Source organism: Wolffia australiana, chromosome 5 (genome assembly GCF_029677425.1).
Source record: "Wolffia australiana isolate 7733 chromosome 5, ASM2967742v1".
Lineage (NCBI taxonomy): Eukaryota > Viridiplantae > Streptophyta > Magnoliopsida > Alismatales > Araceae > Wolffia > Wolffia australiana.
In genome coordinates this window covers 16889594-16902362 of record NC_135839.1, presented here as the reverse complement: position 1 = coordinate 16902362, position 12769 = coordinate 16889594, and the positions used below count along the sequence as shown (strand labels likewise).

The 12769-nt window shown below is 37.1% G+C and overlaps 1 protein-coding gene across 1 annotated transcript; it reads left to right on the top strand.

Annotated features, from left to right (window-relative positions):
• The first annotated feature begins 3966 nt into the window (after positions 1–3966).
• LOC144703114 (putative RING-H2 finger protein ATL12) lies at positions 3967–5356 on the top strand. The gene has a single exon (XM_078575212.1). It carries the CDS (start codon positions 4174–4176, stop codon positions 5284–5286), a length of 1113 nt encoding a protein of 370 aa, XP_078431338.1. The 5' UTR covers positions 3967–4173; the 3' UTR covers positions 5287–5356.
• Positions 5357–12769: the final 7413 nt, after the last annotated feature.

Genomic DNA, 12769 nt, shown 5'->3' with positions numbered 1-12769 from the left:
TCTTATTTAGGGCCTTTCCTAATTTTTGCTGAGTAGGAATTCTTCATAATACCTTCAAAATTTAATTATACCTTTTGACATACAAAATACCATTTGCATGTGACCCTCTAGGCTATGTATTAGTTAAGTTAATGACTCTAACGGCTCAATCACCTTTATCGGCCTTCCAAATTAGCTAACTCTATCATCATGTAGATTAATTAATCATAAGTTGATTTAACCCATGTATAGGTCAAGTGTCCAGCCCATGGGGTGCCAAGATATACTTGGGGCTCTAGATACAAATTAATGTATTTACTTGTAGAACATGCTTGTCATCGGTTAATGTTAACATATAGTCCCTCATCGGCTTGACACTCCTAGGATGATTTAGGGTACATTGTTTGAATAACTCTTGTATGTTATTCCACTGCATTCACCAATGAATTCATTGCATTGTCTTCCTTGCACTGTCTTCTCTTATACAAAGGGCTGAGGATCCATATTGGCTACTCCATTATCTTCATGAACTTCTTGTGGCACCAAAACTAAGAATGTTCAGAATGCCAAAATTAGAAACCATAGGTAATAGTGAAAATACAACCCTCCATCCATAATATATATTTGGAATAATACTATTCAGGGATTCATTTAGATCGATTCAGATAACTCTTTCCACTAAATAGCACCCACTATCTATTCTTAGTGTGTCCACACTAATGGCCATGGGACTAGGTTATATTCATCATACCAATGCTATTCTATCTAGATATTGAATGTCCTTCTGAACATCATTTAAATACAAAAATTTAGAGCACATGATTGAAGATTAGCAGTGTCATATTATGATATCGTCATAATTCACGAAGTTGGATCATGTGTTCATTAACTTCATTATAAGAATCATACGAGCATGATTATGGATACATCAAGTTAATTAACAATAAATGAGATGTGGAATATGTGATTAGCTTGTCAACCATATATATTTCCATCAAAGAATTACAATGGAAAGTCCAATAACTTATGGAAAAAGGCTTCATTGGTGAAATCCCCAATTCTTGTACGTCTATTGCATTAATTTTCCCCAAAGAAGATGGAACTTGGTGAATGTGTATTGTAGTAGATCCACCAGAAAAATCATTATTAAGTCAAGGTTTTACATTCCCTGAGTATGTCATATGATGGATCTTCTATTTGGTGTTAGATTACTTTTCGTAAATTGATGAGGATTGGATATCACTGCCTGATGAAGTGTAAATTGATGGTAATTCTTTTTCAAAACGAAAGATAGTCTCTATGCGGAGTTAGTCATCACCTATACTCTTAAATAATATCAAGAAAATTCATTTTCTGTCTAATTTAATGATACTTTTGTTTGAAGCAAGGATCTAAAGAAACATGAATCTTACCAAGGATGGTACGTCACATGATGCAAACAAAAAAACAACTACATGCTAATCTTAATAACTGTTCCTTCTATCATCGTCAGGTTACCTTTCTAGGATTTATCTGCATATTTCAAGGATTCTTTGTTCATCTGAAAATGTTAATCAAAATTAGAATGAAAATATTCATGATATTAGATGTTTTCATATGCTAGTGTCATGGGCATACTATTCTCTTCCCATATGGCTCCTTGAATCATTATTAAATTTACTTATGCAATTCCAGTGAGTAAAAGTTGAATATGTGAAGTTTATCAGTTGACTTCAACTAAGCCAAGTGGGGTTAGTTTTATAACATCAATATTAGGGCATGAAAATTATTAAATCCCGAGCAAATTTCTTGATATCTAACATTTGAACTAATCTCCTCAAAATGAAGTTCATAATCCTTATGACTAAATCATAAATAAAAATTAAAGAACATAAAAGCATTCACAGAAGTGGGGAACAGCATGTCCGGGACATGACACCCCGTGTGACGGCACGGATGACGATGCGTGACGAATGGTGACATGAAAAAATGTTCGTCACGTCACCGTCTGATCACGCGTCTGAGGATTCTAAAAAATTCCATCGCGTACCCATCATGCGTCCCTTGCTCCTCGTTCTGTCATGTCACCGTCATTGTGAACCCATCACCGTCACTGGTGACAGAAATAATGTTCTTTATTTTACTAAGTTAATAAACATAGTAATGTAATTTCTACTTCTCAACATCAAAGTCCCCTTAGGTCAAAGTCGGAAGCCCGGAACTCGACCGAAAGTCGGAAGTAAGGAACGACACCGTCGAACACGGAGAAGTAATTTCTACTTCTCTGCATCGAAGTCCCCTTAGGTAGAAGTCAGAAGCCTGGAACTCGACCAGAAGTCGAGAACGACATCGTCCAAGCTAAGTTTGTTTGTTTACAAAATCATGGCAGCTTCAAAGTGTAACGAGATATTTTATAAAGAAAACTGTTAACCTTACAGACCCAATAGTAAACCTGACCAGAAGCAGACATTCAAGTATTCATTTTTATGTAATGGAAACTTCAGTTTTCAATTTCATGGAACATCCCACAAAGCATTTATGTGTAAAACTCATCAGTCTTAACCCAGTCACACGATTGAAATCTGAACTTGGCCCACATCAAGAGTAAAAATACAACAAGAAGGAAAAGCATGATGACGGAATTTCCACCCCAAGAAAATTCTGGTATTATTCAGAGCAACGACGAAGAGAGAAAAGTTTTTAAGGGATCATACGCTGATAGAGAGGAAGAGCGTCCAAAACCTCACTTTCAGCTTTTTCTTTCTTGACCTGAAACAGACCAATCAAAGAACAAACACCGGTCAAGTAAAAAAATAGATGTCTGAAATTAGAGAGACAAATTAGACACCAGTCAATAGAAAGCTGACCAGGGCCAACATGTCTCGGAGATAACTCCTGAATGGAGTTTTGTAAAGCCTGTAATAAGAAAAAAATAGAAAATAATCATTTTTAGGGACGATTAATGAAATACTGTGCTATTCATCTCATTTTTGGAAATTGTCTTTATGACATTTAGAAAGAAACACCAATCATACAGCAAGGAACACAAAAAGAACGAGGTGACATGTTCTGCATCAGTAAATAAGTCTTCATCTTGCTTCAAAACTGAATTCCCTGAGTAATTGAGATCATCATCATGCTTTCTATTATTTTGTCAGATGTAAATTACTAAAGAGAAGTAGAAATTACTAAAGAATGCTAAAGAATGTGTCACTAAATCCTTAATTTCCTCATCAAGAAATTAATTAAAATTTTTTGAAGACACATTTCCCGGAAACAAACTAATTATTAAAATGTATTTAATAAAACAATAAAGAATTTACCTCTTCTGTCAATGAATTCATTATTAAAATGCATTAAAAACCGTCACGTCCATCATCTGTGACGGACATTTCGTCACGTCACACGTTCGGGGTATCCCGTGACCGTCACATCACCGTCACGTACAGTCGGTCACGTGTCACTGTCGTCATCACGACCCGTCCATTCCATCATCGTCACGTCATCATTCACGTTTCCGTCACGGTGACATGTGACGTGACAGATCTGTTCCCTTCATAGAAGAAACAAGAATATCATGGATCATTCAATGGACATCTGATGACATGCTAATTATTGGGTTGACATGACTATATGTTTATTTGAATTGAAATGATTACATGTGCATGCTATTAAATCTAAAATGATGAAATTATTTTTCAAATAAGTGTTTGGTGTTTTCTGAATTATTAGTTAATTAATGCTTATATCTGAAAAAATTACAGTTTTATGGGTTAGAATTCAAATTTTTATGGATTTCCAGCATTAAAATTTATATATTTTTACTTACATTTGATTTTCTATGAACCAATTAAGGGGTTTTCACTCTGATTGTCCATGAACTAATTAGCTGGATTTCGTAATGATTAGCTGGCATCTTTTCGGAATGACTTTCACAATGATTTTTCTGCCGGAATCTCAGGGAGATTTTCTTTTATTCATGGACATTTAATGGTGTTTCCTTACTAATAAGATTGGAAAGAGAAACGAGCCAAGATTTTGGTTTTTCTTCCCCCGTTTTCCTAACTTCAACGCCGCCGGGTGACAAACATAGGGGCAAGTCGGCGGTAACCCGTCTCGATATGTTCGTATATAAACCTCGTTGCCTTAACTTAGCAAGCCATCTATCCCCAGAGAAACCAAATCATCGGCCTTCCCCCATCAGATACTTCACCCATGGATTCACCGTCCGAAGATCTCCAACAAGAAATTTCATTCGGTTTACAACCGAGCTTAGCGATCGTAATGGGCCTTTTCTTCATCGTCTTCGCCATCACCTTCTTGCTCGTCGTATACACAAAGTACTGCCATTTGCTCGCCCTTCCGCACGATATACAGGGAGAGAACGAGTTGCAGCGCTTGTTCAACGTGTCTCATCCATCTCGTTTCTCTGGGCTTGACAAGGCAACGATCGAATCTCTTCCGTCCTTTCGATTTTCGTCTCTGAAAGGGCCAAGGGAGGGACTCGAGTGCTCTATCTGCTTGTCCAGCTTTGAAGAAGCCGAGATTCTTCGCTTGCTACCCAATTGCAAACACGCCTTCCACACAAAATGCGTTGACCAATGGCTACAGGTGCACTCCTGCTGTCCACTTTGCCGCTGCAAAGTAGAGGTCCAGGACGCCACCGTCTTCAAGTACTCAACAAGCTCTCGGTCTTTGTTCCATAATAAGGGCGTCCCTGAAGAACCGCTGGATCAAGGAGACGAGAGCGGTATTTATGTAGAGAGGGTTTCTAGAGGGCCGGACACTATCTCGGCTTTCAGCTTCAGAAGAAGCTACAACAAGAACGAAGAGTCTCTGTTTAGAAAGATGAACGGCGGATTTCACAAGCATATCCACCGGATTATTCTATCAGATATCGTCTTTAAGAACCGGTGGAGTGATCTGCATTCTTCCGATCTTGTCTCCCTCACATCGGAAATGCTCGCAGAGGCATCCAGCAGACGATTCTCCAAGGGAAGTGAAGATGAAGAATCGAGCGGTGTAACTCGCGGTAGATTCCTATTGGATAGATATGTGGGCTTCTCCGCCTCGAAGTCAATGTCTATTCCTCCCTTCACCAGCAGGTCGATGTCTGACATTAACTTTGAGAGGTTCGCCTGTGGGACAAGCCATGGAGAAGGATTTGGAGACAAATCCGATATAATGCATCGGTCGCGGGATGAAAAGTTGCGGTCGCTGTGGATACCAATCGCGTTGGAAACGATACAATTGCGCCGGGGAAGAGAGATGATGCTCGAAGATGAGCAGATTCAACAAGCTCGTCCACTGATTATCTCTCACGTTTGAACAAAATACTCCGTCGTTCATCGTTCTTTTATGTTTTTGGGAATCCCATACTTGTTCTCAGTTATTTGTACTGTCTTTGTCTCAATGAAATAATTTACGCATTTTATTTGGCCGCCTAGTACTTTTAAACTGCAATAGTAATTTTCCTTACATTGAAATCACTCTCTAATTATCTTTCCCACTGGATAACTGGGTGACAAGCGATGTGATGGTTTCATCTTGATTTAGAACACTGATTTGACGTACCAAAGAGTTGAACTCGTCATTAAACTGCGAATCAGGAACTGGGTAAGATACTGTCCTAAATCTGAATTACAGAGATCCACCGATAGGTTTATCCGTATGAGTCTTGGTGGTGGCATGCACGTTCGGCTACCTTGTTTAATCGTCAAGTCGCTACACCGACAGTTGGCATTGTCCAATTATTTTGTTCAATAAATGCCAGTTGGACTGTGGCTCTGCATCTGGCGAAGAACATTGGAATTGTCGTAACACTGAAAGTCATCCGTGGCTGACCACCAAATAATTTGACTCGAAGTTCATTTGCGTCGCAGTCTCATAAATTTCTCTGCCCACCGAAATAGTTCGCAAAAAAAAATGTTAAACCTAGGTCCAGGAGGTTGAATAAACCTACAATTATTTTTAGACTAATTTGGCCTTCCAGAAGTGAATTCACAAGACTCTTGTGTTAGATTAATGTCTTAAATAAGGACAAATGTATGTATGCACATAAATGCATAAAACTATTCTAACATTTAAGGATCACTTATGCTGATGGAATAATGACCTTAATAAATAAAAGTATGGTGATTGAATGTAATCTTTAGAGGCCAAGTCATTTAGGTAAATGATGGGATTAGTTTAGATAGCCTAAACACGATTAAGTCTACCTCTTCTTACAAATAGGGGTCATGATCCTTGTGTCACAAGGGTTATTGAGTATTCTCCTGGGCATCTTACTACCTAGAATGATTCATAATTGTCATCTCGTGCTGCTCCAAAAGACCACCCCTCAAGATCGTGTTGGGTTTTCCATTAAAGACTCGATGGACCCACACAGACTTTAAGTTTTCTAGTTGGGCTTATCTGTGAGAACTACGCAAGTACTCGTTTAATTCTTTCAAGCGGTATCGGAGTCAGTTGCATATTTTCTTACGGACGAGTATAGTTGACTTGACTCGATGTGACGCACTCAAGGTTTTAGCGAGTAAAAGTAGTCGCTCCATCTTATCTTGCAGTGGTCGTACGGAATGCTATGCTGGCAATAATGGATCTTGAAGTTCTTTCTGCATGTCCTTTTTATTTCCCATTCTCTAATGACACAGAAGGGCGAAATTATCCTGGCAGCCGGATACATGCTGGGGGCCTGGAGAAAGTCCTGTAAGGGCATTAAGTGGGCATACTGAGATGGTATAGGCAGTGAAAAGGCATAAAATGCAAGAAAAATCACCTGGTCGCGTCCTTACGGGTTCTCAATCGGATTAAAGGCTACCTATGTTTAAATAAGCAAGGGCATACAGAAAACCCATCAAATGAATATGAATTTAGTACATTACCTACCGTCAAGAGTTATTCGATGAACGCAAAATCTCTCCAACCCGGGCTCTCTTCCGGAAGTCGTTTGCTCTTTACATTGGATGTCATATAAATGTCTAATGGTGTCACTGGCTCTCAAACGTAGGCATGTGCTGAATATGTGCTGAACTAGACTGCATAGACTTGTGATAGCTAAGATGAGATAACTAACAAATATTTTCCTGATATTAGCGAGGACGTCTAAACATATATACTACTATCTGATCACATCTTTATCTTATTGTCTATGTAGGTATTCACTCCTAGGCCTCACTTGTATTTTGAATCCCAACAACGTTAAAAGCTGGAGGAAAGATATGATGCTCGTCCCTGTATACTCAAGTTTCATTACAGAATCAGAACTGAAAAGCCCATTCAATCTGAAAAGGTCAATCGCGAGGTATGGAAAAGATTGAATAGCTTGTGTTTGATGACACTACAGTAAGTTTGTTCGAGAATCATATCAAGCAGGCCTTGTTCTTCGAAGAAATAGAGAAAAAGCTTGCTACTCATGATGGACTGAAATCCATCACTTTTTATACAGTCTGTTCTTCATGAAATAACATGACAAGGGCTAAGTAGGATAACATGTTAAGGAGATATACTCTACTGTCAGAACATTCACCTAGTTATACGTTTTGTGCTAGATTCTCTCCATGAAAAATATTGATGAGTTCAAGTTAGAATATAAGGTTCAGCGAGAAAAAAACTATATTAATGTTTTCCTCCCTCTATGTTGTCAAGAATAAAATTTATTAACCACTAAGTAGAGGACTAATTAAACAACTTGTAATCGAAATATGCCGAAATGATCAAAGCGAAGGCAAGTTCCAGGTGGGTCATATCTTAAAAAGGAACGGAAGCAAGATAAGGTAACAGCTTTCTTTCATTGTCAGAAAAGTTAATCTTTAAGAAGAATCATCCCAAGTAAAATAATCATAGAGGAAGTAAAATTAATTTGATTTCTCTTGTTTTTTCTCAAGTTAATATTGCCTCCATACCCTTAGATACATGGTGATGACAATCCGTGATTACTACCAATCTTAATATCTCTGTACAGGGTTTCCTCATTCTGGGCTACCGAGTGATCCTAAAATATATTTCTACACACGAAACAAAATTTCACTGAAAGTGTATGACTTAAGGATTTTCAGGTTATGTTTGCATTCTCTTGATATATTTTTGGTTTATGTTTCTATTTGGAAGAAATTTATCAGGCCTATGTATAAACTCAAAATTAGGGTGAAATTTCTTCATTGTTGATTTAATTTTTATTGATAAAATAAATAAACCAATAATACAGGAAGTGTACTAGATTGAAAATGAGTATGTTCAATCTCCATATTGAATGGATCTTAGGGAAATAACTCTCTCGATTTAGTGATTGTAAGATAACGAGAACGGATACAAATAGGATAAGAGATAGTGATAAGATGAAGATAATATGATTATATGCGGATACTAACTATTTTATAAAAATAAGCCAGAAGTTACCATGAGTGGTAGATAGTGGAATATAAATAAAGCAAGTGAAAAGGGGGTGGTGAGATAAGGGAAAAAATGAAGAGGTGATAATAATAGAAGATGATGAATAAGGGGAAATGATGAAAAGAAATAGTGAAATTGGAGTTGATGATTTAAATGAGTTTTGGAAGATGAGGCGTGATGGAGATGATGGGATGACACATAGTGATGAAAGTGGATGTTGAAAATGAGTGAGGAATGTATATGATCTACCTAAGTGTACAGAAGATGGATGGATGTCAAGCAACAGACTAACCTTAGATTTTTATGCTCCACCAGGAGCAATGCATTTTCCTGATGAAGATCAGTCTCCCCAGTTCTCTGTTTCCTTTCTCCAAACACTCAAGACACCAAGAACACTCTTGATGGATCTTCAAAATCTTACTCTCTTTCAATCTGCTTCTTTAGGAGGAAGTAAGGTCAAAGATGTTTTTTACAAATATCAGGGTCTCAATTTATAGATCCAGCCCTGTGGATCCGAGAGAGAAAGAAAAAGCTACCCTGAACATTTTAACTTGATCGACCTTATCGATTGTCGGATATCAATCCCTAAATTTGGATGATTCCTAACCGTTAATTTAATCCAAAGATTTGTCTCTCCTCATACTTGTGGACACCATCAATCATTTGGGGTTTATTCCTTGAGGTTCAGAAATAATCCACGATAAGCGGCCTCACATCAATGTGATTCGCTGCTCTATATATCATCATCCATTTAGTACTCAACACATAGATGCCACATGTACATGTGGTATTATGTGTCTGCTGAACCATGGGATTAGTGCAGAAACTGCTGACTCTAAAAACCAATAAAATATTAAGCAATAAATGTATGTTTTAAATGCTCCCTCATCAATCAACAATAGCATTTATTGCACAAAATTGTTTTCTTTTTTCCAACTGGGTAACATGATAACCATAATTTTAAAAACATTATAAGTGACATAATTGATGCTCAAAATGGAATTGTTTATCACGATGCCATATCATATCATTTCCATGGCCAGCTGACACCAATCATTAATGAAATTCAATGATTGGTTGAAGCCAATCATTATCCAGAATAATATATATTGGTTGCCATTTAACAAATTGAATCATGGTAGGTGGAACAATGAAAATAAAATATAATCATACATTGATAATTCCTAGAAAATCAGTTATAAAGCCTAATATATGTTTGAATATATATTTGGTCATAAGAAAGTTGCAACTTTATAAATATAATGTTGAAAAATTCAGGAAAAATCATATTTTAACTAAACAAACTATTTCCTTTTTTAAATATGATGTCAATAAAACCCTAGAAAGACTTAAAGAATCACAAAAGCCAAAAAATTGTTCTAAAATCAATTTAATCATTTTAGGCCTGATAACACACATAGGTAACCAATTTGATGTGAATAAACATGAAAATTACATCTTATTAATCTATTGATAATGTATGTTATCAGAATTAAAATTTTCTACATGAGAAACAAAATTTCAGTTAAAATGGAAACCTTAGAGACGTTTGAATTATATTTGAACCATGCTAAGAGTTAAATTGTACTAATCTTTAGAGAACTTTTGTATTGTGTTTATATTTTGCAAAAATATTCATGCCTATGTTTTTAGATATCGTGGAGTTAGTGTGTTTGATGAATGGATTTTGATTGTCAGCAATGATAAGGATCAGGAGAGAAAGTTAATCAACAAGAATTCCATTTCATTCGGGTACAAAAGATTTCGTGATTGAAGGATTACAAACACAAACATGATTGAAGGATTTTGGATGTAAGTATAGATCCCTTTGGTACTTCTATGAACGGCATTGATGAAAAGCAACCCTAAGAGAAAAGAGATCAATAATGCTTTGGTTTTTTCACAATTGATACGTACAATTTTTTATGGCAAGACAAAATGGTAAACGTTATGTTTTCACAGTCATTACAGATTATCGTTGATACATCCAATTACAGCTTGTTCATGAGGAAATAGAATCATGGGATGCACTTTTGATATTTAAAGCCAAAGTTATGAAGACTCGCTGTTATCTTTGGATTGCTAGAAGCATAGCTTAAATCATCAACACATTTGAGATTCCCAAATAGCTTAAATCATCAAAACGTTTGAGATTCCCAAGTAGAAGTAAGATCTTACTTGACTCATGATAGAAATCTTAACTCAATAACCATCTATTCCTATTTATTTGATACAATAATAAGCCTAGAGAGTTGAAGTTTTATCATCACACTACTCATATATTTTTTAGATGCGAAATACTCATTTCTTAGAGGATATTGAGTTTTGATGGGGAAATAACATATTTTGTATTTTATTTATGTTCAACTTTAGGTGACACAAATTCCTGAAATTGATTGTGCATCCTCTATTCCAAATGAATAACTTGACAACCTCAAATACAAGTTCCCGTGAAACATCGATTGGATAAATAAAATTTGTGATTTAGATGTTTAAATTGTAGTTATGCAGAAACATGATGATGATTTTGATTGATGGAGGAGGACTAAACCCTTAATTTAAGAAAAAAACGTACAGGATTTCAGTTATCACACCTGGTAAGATACCATGAAAGAATAGTTTTAAATCTATGGATAAGATTGATATTTTGGACATTTTCCCATGACACAATGGTTTGAAGCCCATTATTTGTAATTCAAAGGGTCAGATGGAAGGATACAAAATTCATCCTATATGTTAAAACAATTCACTCCACCATACAATGTATATTATAGCGAGACTTTCTCTTGTTTCATCACTGGACTCTTTTCTATTTATAATGTTACTTGTAGCACATTTTGTTATTCAGTTATAACAGAGATGTTGATGAGACCATAACATGAAACAAACTGAACACTTTGTGCTTGGAAACCTGATTTGAATGGTCTACATGATAAAGAACTCTCTCTTTTACTCAAATAAGATTATCACTAATTGGTATAACAAATCATCTCGGCCAACTTTAAGATAAAAATTGGCTGGTGAATGTGTGTGCTGTAAGCTATTTTGATTAATAAGATGTTCATATATTTATATGTGATTAACCTCAACAATTTCATTTATTATTAGTACATCATTTATGGCCTTAAAGTTTAATCAATACTATTTATAAAACCTTTAGTTGCTGAAATGTATGTGGCTAGTGATGTCGAAGGCTCGTCTCCTAGAAAATGATACTCTTTGTATGAAGATTCTAGAAGCAAGATGCCATACATAGAAAATATCAGAAAATAAAATGAGGGAAATGCTAAGGTATGAAGACAGTAGATATTAATATGAATGAGAGAATGTATGATAATATGGTCGAATGCTACGGTTTTAATTGAGTACTCACACACAAATTTCATGCACCATAATGTGGAAAATCAGTTCTCAATTGAACTATTAAAGTATGTATGATATATTATTGTGCACGGAATATGCGACTGTAATTTTTCTCCCTTAAAGAGTACGTTGAAATCAATCGTGTGTCTTTTCTACACAAGTACAGGTGATCGCTATGATGTTGGGCCTAGGGAAGGTCATGTGGTGCGATGGGAATTTTCACACCGCTGTGCAAATTTTCGATCGCACGAAAGGGTACGTGCAATGTGCAGTGAGAGTTCGTGCAGAAATTTACATCGCACATCACATGAATTTGCACATCTTCTCCATCTCCGGAACCTAGCCACCGCCCCTCCGTGCGTGCCCCCCCCAACCTCGTGCGTCACTACCACGCTTGTCCACGCTGCCAGATTCCTCACCCACATCCCCTCGAACCGCCTACGCCGCCACCACGTCGCCGCACTTGCCATACATCTCGATGATTGTTGTGCCAAGCTGGACCTCGACGGTGGCGCTGCCAGTGGTGGCGTAGCCGTGGAGATACCGGCCTTGGGCCAGTGCGCCAAGCTGCGTGCAGGCCGATAGCACACTGACCAGGGCGGTGCCACCCCCGCGCGCTGCATCCCCTCCAACTGAGCTAGTGCCTCCATTGGGCTGTCTGCCTACGTCGGCCCCAACATGAACGCCATCCACATCACCGCGTTCCTCTCTGGCATTTCCTCTACCAGTGCCTGCGCCGCTGCCGCCTCGCTGCCCTGCAATCTATCTCTCGATGTGCGTAATTAGAGAATAGTTTATCTTCACTTTTGGTGAATCAATTGGGCTGCTTTCTCGGAAGATCGGTATTTGTTAGTAGAGGTTGTATCTAGACTGAATTCTTCTGGGCTAATAGTGTAGTGAACTCATCGTGGGAAATAATTGATAGTTTTTCCACGTTTTGCAAAATTTAAGCAATTGATGTGCAGAAAAAAGTGCTTGATACGATAGAGACTCCAGACTGAAATTGTTATAAACTAACGGACTTAACTTTCTCCTTTTTTTCAGATGATGGAACTAC

Excerpts from the sequence above, each read along its gene's own strand:
- LOC144703114 (XM_078575212.1), top strand. The coding sequence starts at position 4,174 with ATGGATTCACCGTCCGAAGATCTCCAACAAGAAATTTCATTCGGTTTA.